This window comes from Lepidochelys kempii, chromosome 15, assembly GCF_965140265.1.
Source record: "Lepidochelys kempii isolate rLepKem1 chromosome 15, rLepKem1.hap2, whole genome shotgun sequence".
NCBI classification, from domain to species: Eukaryota; Metazoa; Chordata; order Testudines; family Cheloniidae; genus Lepidochelys; species Lepidochelys kempii.
In genome coordinates, this window is record NC_133270.1 from 26764415 (window position 1) to 26782566 (window position 18152).

An 18152-nucleotide genomic window follows, 5' to 3' on the forward strand; every position below is an offset into this window, starting at 1 on the left:
AGAGGTTTGAAAAGGGCAGAGTGTATTTGTTATAAATGAAGAAAACTCCCTAAGGGTTTATTGGTGAACCTTCCTGAGCAGAGGGAAGACACAGGAAGGTATGGGATAAAGTGGGGAAGTCCCCCAGCTCCACACACATTGTAATACGTTTCAGCAAATGATGCTAGGTGCTATAGAAAAAGAGCGAGAGGTGGGCAATACAGAGGGCTCTTGTCAAATATATTCCTTGGGGATGGCTGTTGATGAAGGATTAGAGCCAGACAACCCTAGCTCCAACTGGGGAGCAGTGTTGTTCTATGGTCGGCCTACGGTCCCAGTCTAACTGGTTGTCTCTCAAGTGATCAGTGGTGAATCAGTTAACAGTGCTAACATTTCACCTGTCCCCTGTGGCTTTCTGAATTAACACCAGCTGAGAGTCATTCTAAGACAATTCACACTCCTCAGACCTAGCTATTGTTTTGGGTCCTCTGAAGAGTCAGGCAGGCAGCCCAGCACTGGATCCGACCTAGAAGATTTTCCTTGGAAAGAGAAAAGCAAAACAAAAACAAATCTTAAAAGCTGCAGATCTGGCTGGGAGCCTGGCCTAACGCAGCAGGATGACATAAACACTTCCACTCCTCACCCATAGGAATTAAGTTTACATGTGGGCCAAGCTTGTGCTCCATTTAAGCAGAGTCCCCCCTCTTCAATCTTGATCCCCGGGAGCCAGCAGAGGCGCTCTGGTAAGGCCCCGCGCCACGCACAATCCGAATCCAGCCCTTGCAGCCAAAAGGGAAATTAGGGAGCAGGTGGGTGGGCAGAGAATTTCCAGTAAAACTCCAGGCCCTGTCTTGAGGGTATTGACTGTTCCCAGCCCGGGGGAAGAGCCTTGCCGCCTCCTCCTCCCCCAAAGAGCCGGCAGGGAAGGAGTCAAACCAAAGCGCCTAGGCCGAAAAGCGGTGTCACTCCACTGTACCCCGCTCGGCCCCTCGCATTCCCGGTGCCCGAGCCCCCGGCTGCACCTTCCGCCTTCCCCAGCAACTTTCGGGAGCAGGGGGGGTTTGAATTCATTCAGGCTCCATTTGCCTGAGAGCAAATGCCTCCCTCATTAAACTAATCCCCGAATGGGGGGCTGGGCGCTCTCCCGCAGCTGACCCACTCCCCGGCCGCTGCCGCCCGTCGCCCCGCCTCGCGCCCGGCTTTCCCCAAATCCCGGAGCATCCGCTGCGCGAGCCGGCTCATTTCCCGTCCGCACGAGTCTGCCCGCCGTTTCTATGGCGACCCCGGCCGGGCTCTAGGGCAGCGCGAGCCCCAGTGGATGCGGCTTCGCCTTTAACTGCAGCAGGCTCGGGGAGCGAGCGGCTCCCAGAATTAGATGCAAGCGCACAACAGAAAGAGGGGGCCGGAAGGGGGTTCAGGCCTCCATGCACCACCCCCGCCTCCCTCTGTTTAAATTGGAGCCTGGTGAAAGGTTTGTTTGCAGCAGGCGGGGACTTGCACGGTGCATTTAAGGAGCGCTCCTTGCAGAGCAGCAGCCCCCGAGGACCAGTCGGTGCTACAGGAAAGGTAAGAGGGGAGGAGGAGCCCTGTAAAACTCGGGGGAATGGTTTGCACCGATCGTTGCCTGGTCTTGCGGGGTTCAGCAGAAGATGCTGTATCCTGGAAGGGAATTGCAAAACTCCCTTCAAAGCTTTGCTGGGAGACTAGCTCTTTTTTCTGCACGCCATCTCCTTTAAATAAATGACAGCCCAGCGTTGTGAGGTTTGGGAACGTTACTGATTAGGCTTTGGTGGGATGTTTGGGTCCTTTAATAACTAAGGACTTATTTGATTGTAACAGCGAGTCTAAAGTCAGTCCTCTGATTTACTTCAATTATTGACCAGTGCATTCAGTATACAAGTGACAAGGCCACTACAAATAATGTGTCTGTATTAAAGGGAGACAAAATGTTACAGGGCTGGGAATGGCATAAATGATCCAGTTTGCCTAGGACAGCAAAAAGTTCAGTCTTTCTGTTGATCGGATGCTAGATACCTCGGGAATGTTGCAACCAGTTCTAAATTTCACATGCATGATGGATCATCAAGAAACTGGCCCTGGTAGAGCAACCCTAATCCCAAAATTAGCCCCTGTGTAACAGGACGCTTTATGGTTTGGCCACAGCTTTTAAACCTTAACCTCTCTGAGGTTTCCTTTTGTCTGGTGTACCCTGCAGACGTTGGTATTGTCATAGTATGGGTATGGGCTTCTGATCCTGCCATGGTAAATTCCACCCTAAATGCAAATGCCAAAAATGTGACTAACTATAAACACTGTTTTCTAAGGCAGCATTGAAACCTGCTTGTTGCTGGATTCCTAGGCCAAAAACCTTTACTAACAGTTAAACAGTATAAACTTAAACACTTTCAGTTGGGAGCAGCATCCGCGTCTTCAGCTTCTCTAGCTCTTAAAAAGGGTGTGTCATCCCTGTGTAAAGTCAGGATCCCTGTAATGCTTCTAATGTTGGATTCAGGCCCTGAGTGCCCTTCTACTGAAATGTGGGGTTCATTGCCAGAGCAAGCACCAGCGTGCCTGTCCGACGCTTTAAAGTTCTAAATGGGAACATTTGGTGAGGGGAAAACTAGGTTAATTCCTTCTGCCTTTAATGGCCTGTTAGAACTCTCTGGCAGAACTGGAGTTGGATGGGGAATGGGGCCTGGTAAGTGCTTTTCTTTTCTTAAAAGGAAGAGGGAAAGTTGTTGCCTGTAAAGCAGTGTGGTTGATACATTGAGTTAATCGTGTGAGTTAGCAGTGATTAATCAACAGCCCTAATTGATAGTTAATAGAGAATAATAAGCCTTTCTTGAAAAGTAGGATTTAAAGAGGTACTTGGAGAGGATGTTAGAAGTATGAAGGGGAGTTCTAGGTAGAGGGGACTTCATGGAAGAAGATGGACAGGCAAGAATAGTTGAAGGAAATAATGGGGATATTGGCTATGTAATTTGGTTAGAATTTGGTTGGATCTGAGTTACTACAGAGAATTCTTTCCTGGGTATCTGGCTGGTGAGTCTTGCCCACATGCTCAGGATTTAGCTAATTACCATATTTGGGGTCAGGAAGGAATTTTCCTCCAGGGCAGATTGGCAGAGGCCCTGGGGGGTTTTCGCCTTCCTCTGTAGCATGGGGCAGGGGACACTTGCTGGAGGATTCTCTGCACCTTGAAGTCTTTAAACCATGATTTGAGGACTTCGATAGCTCAGATATAGGTCAGGGGTTTGTTACAGGAGTTGGTGGGTGAGATTTTGTGGCCTGTGTTGTGCAGGAAATCGGACTAGACAATCATAATGGTCCCTTCTGACCTTAAAGTCTATGATTCTATAGATGTGCTAAAAAGCAAAAAAGTTTTATGGTCAAGGCACAAGGGTGGGTGTCAGGAGATGTAGTTTCTGATCCCCACTGTGACACAAAGATGCTGAAAGGAAGTAAGGTGCTGTAAAACCCATGTGCTGTAGGACTTGGATATGGGCTTTTATCTGAGAGAGCGTATTAACAAAACCCAAGCTTTAGGATTGCACTTCAGACAAGCTGTTCACTTAGATGAATTTTTTAGCTGCACTAATTTGCAAGCTTGGTAGCTGGAGGGACAGAATACTGCCTCTGACGTGACTAATAGAAACCTGTTGGCTTGTTCTGTGCTCTAATGCCTGCATAGAATTGAGGATGTCTGTGATTAAATGCCATGACATTCTTTTTAAGGCTGCCTTTAAAACAATACTGAATGTAGAGGCTATGCAGCATTGGCTGCTTCAGCTGACAGTCATGAGGGCCCTGGAAAAGCTAGTGTACTCTCTCAGAAATGGGATTCCAGGTTTGCGAACCTAGAACCCCCTGCAAAACTTAGAATGGACTGATCAGCTCCAGCTGGCCAAACAAATGGCTAGATTAGACGAACTTGGCAGATGTGAAGCGCCCCAAGGTCTCGACTTCGCAAACAACATGCAACCCCAAAGAGAACTAGATGGGGGGAAAGTGAGCAGGGAAGGAAGCCCAGAGACTTGCCTGCCACCTGTACTCACATCTAGGCCCTCAGACCAAACTACCATGCTATCCAAGCATCCCTGGTGTTGCCCCCAATGTTCCTAAAACGGGCTGACGCTAGATGATGCGAATAGGGCTTTGACTCTGATGGGAAAAGCAGTCTGAATAGCTTGCATCAAGCTAGCTCTGTCCTTGCAAGAGCCTTGTGAGCTGCAGCACTTGGCCTATGTGCCTGTGTGATGGTTCGCTATGCTTCCTGAGACCTTCTCATAATACATATTGGGCACCTGGGCACTGCCCAAGAGCAGTTTTAGCTTTGAATTTGCAGAGCTGGTCTTGTGCTGAATACCCTCCTTTCCCAAAGAAGAGGATGGAAATTGGGCCCAAATTGAGCAGTGACTGACTTCATAGGCTAATGAGCTCACCGTCCAACATTAGAATCTGTCCTCCACGCCCCCACCCCCCCCCAATCCCAAATCCGAGCACTTCGGCAGCTCTCAAGGGGCTCCTGTGAGCAGCCCTGACATCAGTACTCTGGGCTGGGCAGGGACAAACATGTGTCCTGCCTTGTTTAAGTGGAGTAATGGGACAGCTCCTGATCCCATTAAATTCAATAAAAATTTTGCTATTGAAGTCTGGGGCAGTTAGGTGTGTAAACTGCTTAGCTGTTTTTGTACATCCCACTGGATTCCTATCTGCATCTTTAGGCCCCTAAATAGCTTTGTAAATCTAGCCTTTAGTCTCTTGTGATCATTATTTAGAAAGTCTCTTTGGCACTGAGACAAGAAGCCTACATGCCCCTTTAATAAATGTTGTGTGTTCCTTTAACCACGCAGGGATTGGCTCCTACTCCAGAGTTTGAGATGTATCCCAGGATAAGAATGGTTGGACTATATACCATTTCAGTCACATTGATTGCATTTCTTATGTATATAAGGAAAGAGACTAAGCTGGCTGTGTCTCCAGCAGCCAGGAAGATAGCTGCACCAAATCCCAGCCATACGTTCTGGGCCCCAGAGCAGACTGAACTCAGCAAATGTTTGCCAGACCTGACAATTGCCAATTCCTCTCTTGCACTCCCAGAGCTTCACCGCACCTTCTTAATGTACAAGCACTGCAGGAACTTTTCAACACTGCTGAAGCCCACGAGATGCAGCGAGGAAACATTCCTCTTGCTGGCAATCAAGTCTCCCCCAATCAACATAGACCGTAGGGTTGCTATCAGGAACACATGGGGGAAAGAAGTGGCCATTGGCAGCAAGCCAATCAAGCTGGTGTTCTTGCTTGGGCGCTCGGAGGCCAAAGTCCAGGCTCACTCCCTCCATCAGCTGCTGGTTTATGAGAGCCAAGAGTTCGATGACATTGTCCAGTGGGATTTCACCGACAACTTCTTCAACTTGACGCTGAAGGAGCTGCACTTCCTCCGCTGGTTCATGGTGGACTGTCCCCATGCCAGGTTTGTGCTGAAGGGCGATGACGATGTTTTTGTCAACACCTACAATATTGTTGAGTTCCTCAAGGAATTCAAACCTGGGCAGGATCTCTTTGTTGGGGATGTGATCAGCCAGGCCCGTCCTATAAGAAACACCAAAGTAAAATATTTCATCCCGGAGTCTATGTACAAAGCGCCCTACTATCCTCTCTATGCTGGTGGCGGTGGCTATGTGATGTCCAGAATGACAGTGCAGCGACTCCAGAGCACCGCCGAGGACACCGAACTCTTCCCAATAGATGATGTCTTTGTGGGAATGTGTCTGGCAAAGATGGCAGTGACTCCATTGAACCATGCTGGCTTTAAGACCTTTGGAATCCAGAGGCCTTTTAATCCTTTTGATCCATGTCTGTACAAAGAACTGATGATAGTGCACAAGCTGAACCCCACTGAGATGTGGATCATGTGGACGCTGGTAAAGGATGACCGTATTAGATGTGCTGTATCATTAACTCAGTAACTCGCAAAACAAGACTACTGGTGCTAAGGGGGGAACAGAATGATGGTGGTGGTTATTCCAGGTTGCTTAAACTGACATTAAAAACAAACCAAACAAAGTTGCTGTAGATGGTACATTTTTATTAACAGACTGTAGTTTTACAGTAGGGTAATGTTCTGCAATGAGCCTCTGAAACTATATAGTTGGGTTACTGAAGCATCACAAGGTTGAACCGAAAACACTTAGGGGGTAGCTAGCTCAGGGATTTGGGATTGGGATTGCTTCCTCTCTAGATCACTGATCTGAATTCAGCCTACCTGGGTGGTGCTGAGTGGCTGTTTGGTAGCATGCAAAGTGAGGTGGTGGACTTAGTGCCAGTTCTGATGGTGGCTCTTGGACACCAGTGTCCCAGTTACAACTGCCAGCCTTACTAGCAGTCTCTAGTAGGAAGGCCTGTAACTAAACAGGCAATAGAGCCTGAACTCCCCCATTAACCCGTGAAATCAGGGCTAAGGCACAAGGAGAAGCAGTGTGGACAAGCTTATGCTGCGGGGTCTGTGCATCTCCTGTGAAGGACTTCACTGTCCAGGGTTAGCAATCCAGCAGACTTCACCAGCACTAAGTTTACTTAATGGGGATATGAGGGAAAGAACACAGAGAAAATGGTCCAGAAACCTTTCTGTTGTCTGTTCTTAACACAGCCATTATGCCACAAGGTACTTAGTTCCGATAGCACTGACTTCTAACCAGCTCTTTTTCCTTGAATGTATCTACTGGCATTGGAATTTTTGCACAAAAATACTTGACAATGGGATTGGGAGAAGAAACAAATCGTTATTAATCACTGTAATAACCATGGCTTTTTTTAACAGCAGATATAAATAAATACTGTTTTGAAAGTATTTACATTCTGAGTATTCTTGTTCTACTGGAAGTACAACTGAGATGAGAATATCAAAAGGAAATCCAGGGTTAGCTGACAGCTACCTACATCAGAGGTTACACAACTGCAAATGGAAAATACATCTGTAAGGCTTTGTGGGAAGTGGGACTTGCTAATTAATGGCCTTGTGGTGGAGTATGGTATAAATGCCTACACAGGTCCTATGTCACCTTGGTGCTGCTATCTGAGTCAATCCCTTGAGTAAAGTTCAAGAAGACCCATCCTCCTTGTACTCATATGGAGCTTTTCAACTGCATGAAATAATTCATCCTTGCACTGCCGTGTTGCAGGTGAGGGGAGGAGGCCTGGAAGTGGCAGTAAAGAGCTGCTCTTGGAAGAGAGAGACCTTAATTCTCATCTGATTACTGTGTGGCCTTAGCACCTGCAACTGGAGGGGCAATTCTACCACACAGATGTGAGATGGTCCTTAATTTATGTTTGTAAAGTGCTTTGAGATCCGCTGCAGGGAGGTCTCTCGTCAAGAGAAACTGAGGGATGGAGAGGGTAAGTTACATCCTCGCACAAGGCCAGAGAGAGGAGAGTCTGACAGAGCTGGTACTAGAAGCAAGACATTTCTGCTTCCCTGTCTTTTAAAGTTTGTGACAAGACTATTTAAACGACACCAAATCAATGGATTCTTCTGTTGTGGGTTTCTGCTTGCCAGTGTATTATGCCTTCATTGTCACTACTCTGCTTGTTTTTGTTAGTGCTTAACCTGAACTGCCTTTCTAGTTACTTCTGGTGTTCCTGTCAATTCCCTTTTGGTGTCGGAGGGTCTCACCATTTTACTTAGGGTTGTAGTTGTCTGAAAGCATCAGGGATTGTAACATTGGATACTAGTCCACTTGTCACTGTTGTATGACAGATACTTGCTCACTGTTCCTGTAGTGGACTCTGCCATGGAATAAGCATGCAATTCCTGTGTAAGCATCTAGGAAGAGATTAATATAAATAGATTAGTGGTTGAAGAGGAGCATGTACGAAAGCAGAACGGCTATTCAGAGACTAGGCCATAATGTGGGTTCATCTTTACATAAACCTAAATTTTAGGCCACAGCTGATTTTGTATTAAGTCTCTAATGAATACTACTGTACCCTCCCACGTTTCCATTCAGGTGTAGTAATCCCTGATGTAGGGGTTAAAAACATGGTTAGGAAGGTGTTTAAGTCTGAAAAATGTTTCTATGTTGCTCTATTTGTAACCAAGGCATAAGGTAGGGTAGTAAAACTTAATGCTTGGATTTTTAGGAGAGAGGGAGGAAGATTGTTCACTGGACACTGATATTCTGTGTGGGCGCTTTTTATCCATTTCCAGAGGTGTGTAAATCTTGTGTGTGTATCAGTGCCACTATCCAGGATAGGAGTTGGTACCTTTTATGAAATACTACTGTATCATTTCTTTGTTACCCTAGACAATCCCAGATACAGATTCAGTGAGATACTGTAAGAAATGTTTCGTGTGCCTCTCCAAGCACTGTACAAACTAACTTAAGCATGCAGCGATAAGCTGCAATCAGAAGATAGGACTGGAAAGGACTTTGATTCAGTGAAAAGCTCCAGCATCTATGAGCCGATCAATTTTGAGCGTATTCAAACAAGTGTTGGAAAAATAAAGACTAGATCAAAGTCCAACCACACTAATTCTTGTCATCTCAAATGTGGTTCACAGAAGGATACATTTGAAAGGGGCTTATCTTCCATTCATGTTTAACTAAGATTTCTACCATGCCTCTCTCCAATGGCAAAGTAGACAAATTGGTTTGGGTGTTAATGACTCATATTACAGGGCTGAATTTACAGGTGCAGAGGTATTGGTTATTGTCTGTAACAAGCAAGTTGTCTGTCTACGCTGCTTGCCATGGTTTCATCAAGAAGGTGAAGCATTCCTCTTTACATGGCTTCCTTCATCCTCCTCTCAACATGGGCTAACAGCATATTGTAACAGTACTGGGCTGAAAAAGTTACCTTTTTCCCCCTTCCACCTTCTTTGTATTCTTACAAGTGGGTGTATGCTGCTTTACAACTGCGATCACAGAGGAGAAGGAAACAAGCTGGTTTGGGTGGGAAGTCTGACTCAGAAAGGGAACTACATAAATAGGATCCAATCTTTTCTTGATATTCACTGCCACAAAAACACGTGACAGAGCTACATTGGCACCGTGGCAGGCACAAGAGGCCAGTACCAAGTACACGTATATTCAACAACGCTAGTACGTGCAATTTTGGATGATAAATATAAATGGCTTGGCACCGGAATTCTCCACCAACTAATCAGCAGCTACTTACCTTTGTTCACACAGTGCAGTTACAGAGAGAGGCTGACCCCGTGTGGCAGTGTGGCTTGCTTAGAGCCCTGTGCCAACAGTGCAACTGCAAAGAATTCCCCCCTCCCCTCTGTTCCCATAATCCTCCATCCTAGAACTGTATTCAGGGGTCCTTAAAGGCTGCTATGACCATCACCAAAGCGTACATTTTTTTGTTGTTTTTTGAAGAGATTCACTGGTAAACATAGGCTTTAATTTACCCTCTAAACTTAGTGTTACAAAAGTATTCAGCCTCCACCTGTAAGATTTCTTCTGGCTGGGGCAGAGAAATTATTTTCTATTCCATCTTTTCATTCGATACCAATGCACTTTGCACATACAGGGCAAACCCAAACATTTGATTACAACAAAGCAAATATCAGGAAATATTTTATTTCTTACTAATGCAGGAGAGTTAAAATGAGCGAGGATTAAACTACACAAGAAAAGAGTGCAGAGTAATCTAACTAGAGTTTAAAACTCCCCATTAGCTGTAGTCACACAGTGCTACAGGGATCCGATCCCCTTGTTAAAAAGGTAAAACGGAAATGAAGTTCAGAAAGCTATTCCCAGGGAAGGGTGGTATTGGGCTGGAAGACTTCCAAACACACATTGCTAGTTATAAATGCCAAAACAAGTGTAAGTACCACCCAAAACCTATAATCTAACACAAGAATATCAAGAAATTTTGGGGAGGGAACTTTCACACAGACTGGGGTCCTGTAGAAAATGGCACTTTTAACAATTACTAATACACAGAAGTCTGTTTCCCTAAACCATACCTGTTGGCTTGATATCTACTACCAATAGTCATTTGTCTTGTAATTCAACATTACACAAATATTAAAGGGAGTTCTTCATAAAAATCTAGCAGCCACTATTCTACAGTACAGACTGTAAAACACGTGAATTTGGGGAAATACAACCTTATGAAATTAACAAACTGCTTAAATGACAAAGGCAAAGAAATGAGATACTCATGAACTGTTGAAATGTGGCTTGAAAACACAGCCTGCAGTGAAACATTGTCATTTGACAATCCAGGAGGAAGCTTTTTTTTTTTTTTTTTTTGTGCAATTTGGGGCAGACTGCAGCTATGCTGCTTGAAAATTCACATTCGGAGCACTGTGTTCTATGATCAAATAGCATTTGCCACTATTTGTGGTGTCTGCCTTTGCAACACTATGTTTCCTATTGACACAAACACTGTTTTTTAAACGTGGCACAGCAACAAAATCTTTTCTTCACTACCACTGGAAAACCAGCTGTATTGCATCTTGCTGGTTATGTTCCTATTAGATTACAAGCAACTCTGCATATACACAACTGCCATACTCTATACTACAGTAATCACTGAGTGTAGATCCTACAGATTCCCAAGATTTGTAGCAATTCTACCAATTGTCATCTTTTGATACAATTAAGTGCAGTAGTTTGCGTTTTATTAAACAATGAGATTTCCATTATGAATTGTCAGTCAAAATAATTAGAAAACGGCACAAAAAAGTCTACATTGTTAACCAAACTGACTTTCTGATTATGAAATGTAATTCTGTTGTTCAATGGGAGATACAATACCAAGATTAACTTGCTTCACAGACTAGAAATAATTATTTTTAAATGTCCCTCTTTGGTTGCAATCTACAATTAGTTTTAGACATTGGGCATTTGCAAGGGTTTAGTATTAAATCATCTGAATTAGACCCTCATGGCAGCAGACCCAAACACTCATCAACAAAGTATCTTTAACAGGTAATTTCACATTTGCATAGTGGTACACTTAAATAAAAATGTACTGGCAATGCATATTATAATAATGGTAACTTAAAAAATAAAGAAGTTTCAAACACCTGAATCTGGCTGGTGGTTAGGTATAGCAAATTTGTGGGGAAGAGAATTATTGCCCACTGTCACCAATTATAAAGATAGCATGCCTGTCTTCAATGACTTTTCTTTATCCAACATCTATTTTCTTAACGATGTGGGAAACTCAGGGCCCTGGAATTAGTGGTATGCTATCAAATATTCCAAAGGTGATATTTAGAAGGTTTTTTGTTTTTTCAGTCTTCACGAAGATAGGACTCATCAACTTCCTCTGTGGTTTCAGGGATTCTGCATGGCTGTGATGATTCCTCAACTTTTGTGTTAATGAGCTCTTCTGTCTGAGCTTCAGCTAATTTGATCTCTGCTTTCTGTGATAGCTGTCTTACATCTTGCACCTGTGTTTTCACCAGCTGAATATGGTTGTGAGCTGTCACTGAAGCTTGATCTGCACCTGAAAAACACAGTAATTTAAGTAAATTCATTCAGAAACAGCCCATATGATAAAATGCCATCAATTAAGGCAGGGATTAAGTTGGTGGTAATTAAATATTATGTTTTACTAAACTGTTCATGTTCTAAGCAAATCAGACAGTTTTCAAATCACAGTTTACTCCTCTTTATTGTCTATTAATAACTTGATATAGTAGATATTTTTAGACTGTATCATCATATGACACAAAGGGAATTTTTTCTCAGAACATTCCTGCCAACAAAGTTCGGATTGCCAATTAATGCAAAATTAGGTTGTGATTTTTATGTGATGTGGCCACATGCTCTGTGAGAAATAAAACAAGACTGAACAATCATCAATCACATGGTGGCAACTTTCAGTCACTAGTGATCTGTTCTGAATTTGAACCTGCACTCTGTGAATAACTATATTACAGTACCAAACCTTGAACAACCTAGTCCTCTCACTATTTCATTAATATAATATTTAGTTTCAAGAATATTTCTTAAGTCAAATTTATAACGTAGTTTTTCCTTATTTCCTTAAATGAAATAATCAGGTCTTCATTATTATTATTTTAAATTTAAATAATTAGATGATTGTGTTAAATTATGGGCCTGGTTTTCAGAAGTACTAAGCACTTCAACTGAAAATACAGAGGAACTGAGCAGCTGTGTCCTCCCTGGAAGATACAGGTATTTGGCAGCTCTGAAAATCAGACCATGTGGTTCTCAGTCTGCACAGGTTTCAGAGTAACAGCCGTGTTAGTCTGTATTCGCAAAAAGAAAAGGAGTACTTGTGGACCTTAGAGAGTAACCAGTTTATTTGAGCATAAGCTTTCGTATGCATCTGATGAAGTGAGCTGTAGCTCACGAAAGCTTATGCTCAAATAAACTGGTTAGTCTCTAAGGTGCCACAAGTACTCCTTTTCAGTCTGCATACTAACTAAGTATATTTAGATTTAGTCTGTCTTGCCTGCACCTTTTTAATAATAAATACTGCCTATGCGCCAGGGGAAAGTTTGCTAAAAATTACAAATTCCAGCTGATACTGAGTGTATTACAGTAATGCCCGCATACCTGATTGATATGCAGCTTCTGCTGCCATCTCTGAAAGATGTAAAGCAGTCATCCAAATGGATTCTAGCTTCAGGAATTCTTGCTGCTTTGTAGTCATCTATAATTAAAAACAAAATGCCATGTAACACTATCTGAACCCACTTTTTGTAAGAGACACTCTTACAGCCATGTTAAATTAATGAATCGAGAAATACTTCTTAAATAACAAAAAGGAGACACGTTGATGACTGCAGAAGTTAGTTAATTCTTTACCTCAACTCTTGCTCCTATGATCACCTGCCATACTGCATCCACCTCTTTGGAATTCATTTTTTCAAGAAGATTTGTATATTGCTGGTAGAGAGACACCAGTGTGTAAATTGCCTACAAAAGAGAATAAGTCTAGCACAGCTACTTGATGAAGATACTCAAAGTAAGTAGTACTTGCATATGTTCAAACTAATTTTGCATCTGCTGATGCTCTTACATTATTAGTTTGTTACACAGTAGACAAAAATGGGAAAAGATCTAACACTTTCCCTTGTTTTAATCCCCTATAATATTTAGTGAGGAAATCATTTCTGGATAGTGTCCGAAGTGCTTTTTGAACTTTGCTTTTGCTGGTATTGTATTAAAGTGTTCATGAATTTAATTAATATGAAAATCTGTTGAAAATGGAAAGACTTCATTGTAATTAAAGTCTAGAAAACTTAGAAATTGACAGTTTTTTAATAAAGTAAAACAAGTTTTGTGATATCCTAGGAACTTAATAGTAACAGCAGAGAGAGAACTCTGATTCTCCTGCTGAAAAAGCAAGTCTATTAGCACTCGAGCTAGAAGAGAATTTTCTTTGAAATATGGACCTATAATACACAAACACTTTGATTCTATTTAACAGAGGGCAGTAATACATATACACAAAAACTGGCTAGTTCATTACACCTTTCAGAACTGAAATATTGCCAAACTGCTTATTTTTTATTGAAAATATTTGCACCAATGACATGTAATGGATAAATTCTCTGTATGCATGTAAGTCTTCAGTTTCTACATTTACTTATCTACAGTGATATATTAAAGGCAATGCTAATCAGTAGTTAATATGGACAACTTTTCTGCTTGTTGTCAGTAGCTACTGGTGTGGTGCTCTGCTTTTGTTCGATGATGACAGCAGTTTGCTGCACGCGTGTTCCCTGTGTGTGCTGCCCCAGCTCTGTGCAGACAGCTGACACAGCAGACCCCGAGAGAACCCCCAAAGACCAGACTCTAGTAAGGTACAAAGACACCCAGCCAGGTTTATTGTCAAACGAAGCACAGTAATAGTTTCCTATAGACTCTACAGGGCATACTACGAATATGTGCCCCCTGGCAATGGACACAGCTCAATCAGCGGCGGGACACTCCACTGCCTTCTAGGCTGGACCTATTCTTCTACAGGTGCGGAACAGATTACTCATCCCTCCTGACGTATTGAGGTGCAGCCCCTTTACTTATTAGGGTGCTGCTTCTCCTTTACATGTTGGTTCAAACAAATCTATCCATCATGTTGTCCTTTTGACCTTGTCTTTAAGATCCACCTGCCTGTTCCTTGTTATCTCTGTGGAGTGTTCTGATGCCATCTTGGCACAAGTTCCTCTTATTATCACTTGTGTGAATGCACCTGCTTCTAGCAGCCCTCTTCTTGCCAACTTCTGTGAGTGGGGCCTGCCTCTGGCTCACAGCCCAGCCTTTGCTTAGCAATGCCTGGAAGTACTTTGGTTCAGGCTTCAGGCCTCAGACTGGGCCTCTGATACAAGAGTTTATGTTTCAGGGCCTCATCTTACTACACTGCTTAATTTGGAACTTAAAGACACTGCATTTCAAATAGGCCTTTCTGGAGTTTCAGACTCCGTTAACTGGATTGGGAAAAATACTTGTTTCTGATGGAACCTACATATTTTTCTTGCCTAGAAAAGAAGTCAGGAAGGTAATGGATGTATTTTTTAAAGACCGCTTGATATCTGGCTTTGGTTTTTTCTGTCTAGCTATTAGTCTGCTATTTTCAAAATTTAGCCTCACTCCTCATGTGAAGGGCCCACATTTCAGAAAGTAGTTCGTGCCCAAGCTTCTCCTGAGGAGTTTCACAAACCTCTAAAAATTGCTCGTGCCTTCTATCATGAACACTCCAAAACCGCAGCAACACCTCCTCTATTGTCCACCAGGGACATGTTCTGTTCAGTTCACTTATTTTGACATGTGTGATGCACCAATTCAAGCTGAACTGCTACCCCAGAAACTCTACATCCTTGTTACATTGATTTGTGAAGTCAAAGTCCATTTTAGGTATAAGAGCTGACTGAATAGGTGCAGTTAGAGCTTGTCTTGGTCAGAGAGTTAAATACTCCAGCTGCTGCAATATTAACTTTGTACTAATGTTGGCAGTCACTCATCTTACCTTTGTATACTCTGTTAATGATTCAATTAATGCATATGTTGCTTGAGAGAGAAGAGTACAAGTACTATCTGTTACCAGAGAAACTGCCCTTCTAATCAAAGCTTCATGACTGAGAGAAGTGGGCTCGTGTTTCTGAAAGGCAAAAGATTTACACAATCTTTACACTGGTTTTCAAAGACAGACAACTTATGATAAAAATATCTTCTCCGGTAAGTAAAAAAAACCACAGGCGCCATTGCTAAAATAAAAAATTGCTAGTCTGCCTTAACTCTTAAATAACTAACTTATAAAAAGTAAAACAAAATCTTACTCCAATAGTTCCATTCTCTTCTACTCATATCCTGTAACTGCTTCTCTGAAGGGCCCACGTTTCAGGAAGTAGCTCACCAAAACATCTTTTCCTTCAAAGTTTTTTTTTAAAACAGTGTTTATATTTTTATCTCCCAATATTTGCCTGTGTCAGGATATTTTTATATGCAAAACATTTTTATCTTGTTTCCTGTCTGATGGTTATCAGTGGGTTGTAAAAGTTCAGGCACACCAGGCAAAGTGCAAGAGCTGAAATTCTCTTAATTACATACCAGGACCACAAGTAAATTTTCCCCCAGGAATTGTGGGGTTTGCTCTGTTAATAATGGGATTCCTGAATGATGTGCCATGGCAGCTTGAGGCATCACAAGGTAACAGCAAGTACTTTTCAATAATTGTATTATAAAATAGTATTTTAGTTATGTGACAACTGATACTAGGGCAAATCTACTTTATGTTGCCACTGATCTTTAAAAATGAATTATGGTTTCTTGCTGAGTTGATTTAAGTCATACTCTTCATAGTGGAATCACTTTAAATTAGTGCTGCTTTTAAAAGTCAGTTAAGATGCAGAGAATTTCTAGATGTCCAACTATGTCCCAGAAAGCTCAGTAGGCATACTTCAATATGCATACTAATAACATCATACAATAACTGGGAGGTTGTTATAATTAATACAAGAGAATGGTCTATTTGCCACAAGCACACTCTTCCACCAAACACCTTAGAATATTAAAATTACATTCACTCCAGTATATTTACCTGTACAACAGGGACTGCACACAGGGCTACTCCAAGACCCACTCCCACCATTTTGTTCCATGGGCCACTCAGTCCTGAGAAACAGCGTCTCCTAGCATTAGCCAGAACAGGAAAACTTTGTCTGGGAATGAGAAACAAATATAAGCATACAGACAGCTGCACAGGGGGAAATAAATATTCTGGAGGCAGACTTTGGGGGCAGACTTTTTTTTTTTTGGCTATGTGTTTGCCTAGCACAGAGTCTTGTCCATGACTGGGTTTCCTATGCATTACCACAATACAAATAATAAATTCAAGTTTGTTTTAAAGTTAATTACCTAATCAGTCTCAAGGAAAGATACAAGCTAAACACGTTGTGTATTGTAACCAGTAATAAGCATATTGTCAGCAGTTAATATAATTAACAGGGATACAAAGCATTTAGATTAATAATAAAATACACTAACAGGGCCAAATAAGCAGAATAGTAGGTTTATAATCAGAGGTCCTGAAACCAATACTTATGCACATTTAACTTCATATACAGGTAGTCCTATTGTAGTCAATGGGATTATGTCAATGTAAAGGTGTGTAGCATCAGGGCCTTATTGTTCAAATAAAATGGTATGGTAGTGTATTGAACCAAAAGTGAAAAGCATCTATTCTGTCTCTCACTACATTTATATAGTTTCCAGGTAAGATTTCTGAGAATGCGCGATCAGTTCATTTTGTAACTCATTCTCAAAGTGTGACATGTGGAACACCGGTGGTCTGTGGAAGGCTGGCTTATCATTTGCAGCAGATAAATGGCATTAAAGGACAACTAAAACAAGTTACATTCTGTCCTAATATCACTTCAGATAACATCCCTGTATAACTACAGCAATTGCTTATGTGATCACAAATAAAAGGAGGTGGTCCACCTAGCTGAAAAGGAGAGAAAGAATAGCATCTTCATATTAAAATACTACAAAAATATTCAATTAAACAAACAGTCCCGTGAGAACTAAATGTATGAGCCAAGCCCCTTCACCTCACTCTCACAAGTTCCCACACAATGAGACTTCTTGTGTAAAGCAAACAGTGTTTGCTCACGTTAACATCTTTAGCACTCTACAGACTTAAAGGGGCCCTCTCAGATAATTTAGGCATACACTTTAAAAATAATAATAGAAATGATTTTATTACTTTTTATGATCCAAACAAAAACTGTTTTAGATTTAAACATTCTCCATCCCTATTTACAACTCAAACACTGCACTAGTTCATGGGAACCAAAACATGAGACCAACTCTCAAGAAAAGTGAGAACAGCCTAATTTCACTACGTAAATTGAGAGGATTATGAAAATGTAAACAAATAGTGAAAATTAATTCTTATATTTTTACTTCGGTGGGACTGCTCATGTGCTTACACTTAAGTGCATGCGTTAAGTGTTTGGCGGTTCATGGTATTAAGCAAAGCACATCTGTTAAAATGTGTGCATGAACGGTGACAATAATCCTGCAGGGACACGGGGGCGTGCGTGCGCGCGCGGTAAAATCATTTTATTTTCAAACTTCTGAGGGTGTATCACAAAAAAAAAAAAAAAAAAAAAAAATTAAAAGGGAGCGGCCCGAAGTTCCTTTGTAGCCACTGTAATGAGCAGCCCATTCAAAATGGGTGAGTCCCCAAGGCCAGACCTCTCCAAGGACCCTTTAATTTCTCTAGCCCTGGTGCGCCACGGATCTCTAAGCGCGGGGCTCATCGCCGCTTTACGGAGGGGAAACTGAGGCACCGAGGGGTGCGGCGAAGGGCTCGAGCAGCTGCGCAGCGGTCTCCTGGGTCAGGCGTGAAGGGGGGCGTCGCGGTGGCGGAAGGGGACCGGAGGTTTCAGAAGGAGGCAGGAGGCGCTCGGGCTCACAGGCGGGGGAGCGGGTCAGGCGGCGGCGGCGGCCCACGGGGACGTGACACCGGAGTCTCAGGGGCGGGCGCGCGGATGGAGGAGCTCTCAAGCGGGGGCGGGGGGGGCAGGGGGTTGCCAGGCGATACCTGAGCAGGGCGGAGCAGCACCGGAACCACCGGCTACGCACAGCGGCCGCCATCTCCCCTAGACTAGGGCGGGGCGGCGGAAGTGACGTAACAGCCGCCCCCAAAAGGCGTGCGGCGCCGCCTCCCGGCGA

At 42.8% G+C, this 18152-nt stretch overlaps 2 protein-coding genes across 5 annotated transcripts; one reads left to right on the top strand and one right to left on the bottom strand.

The window, feature by feature from the left end:
• The first annotated feature begins 1105 nt into the window (after window positions 1–1105).
• Window positions 1106–6799, top strand: B3GNT4 (UDP-GlcNAc:betaGal beta-1,3-N-acetylglucosaminyltransferase 4). Its single transcript, XM_073312383.1, has 2 exons — window positions 1106–1545; window positions 4833–6799. The coding sequence occupies exon 2, from the start codon at window positions 4860–4862 to the stop codon at window positions 5946–5948; it is 1089 nt and encodes a 362-aa protein (XP_073168484.1). The 5' UTR covers window positions 1106–1545; window positions 4833–4859; the 3' UTR covers window positions 5949–6799.
• Window positions 6047–18120, bottom strand: DIABLO (diablo IAP-binding mitochondrial protein). 4 transcript variants are annotated; one of them, XR_012155005.1, is made up of 7 exons: window positions 18022–18120; window positions 16012–16132; window positions 14941–15072; window positions 12780–12890; window positions 12528–12624; window positions 11024–11448; window positions 6047–7801 (listed from the first exon to the last, which is right to left on the bottom strand). XR_012155005.1 is itself a non-coding variant. In XM_073312385.1 (6 exons), the coding sequence occupies exons 1-6, from the start codon at window positions 18072–18074 to the stop codon at window positions 11234–11236; spliced, it is 699 nt and encodes a 232-aa protein (XP_073168486.1). In that variant the 5' UTR covers window positions 18075–18120; the 3' UTR covers window positions 9371–11233. The 4 variants fall into 4 exon arrangements, 3 of the variants coding, with proteins under 3 accessions (XP_073168486.1, XP_073168485.1, XP_073168487.1); XM_073312385.1 differs by lacking the exon at window positions 6047–7801 and having other exon boundaries at window positions 9371–11448; window positions 12780–12860; XM_073312384.1 differs by lacking the exon at window positions 6047–7801 and having other exon boundaries at window positions 9371–11448.
• Window positions 18121–18152: the final 32 nt, after the last annotated feature.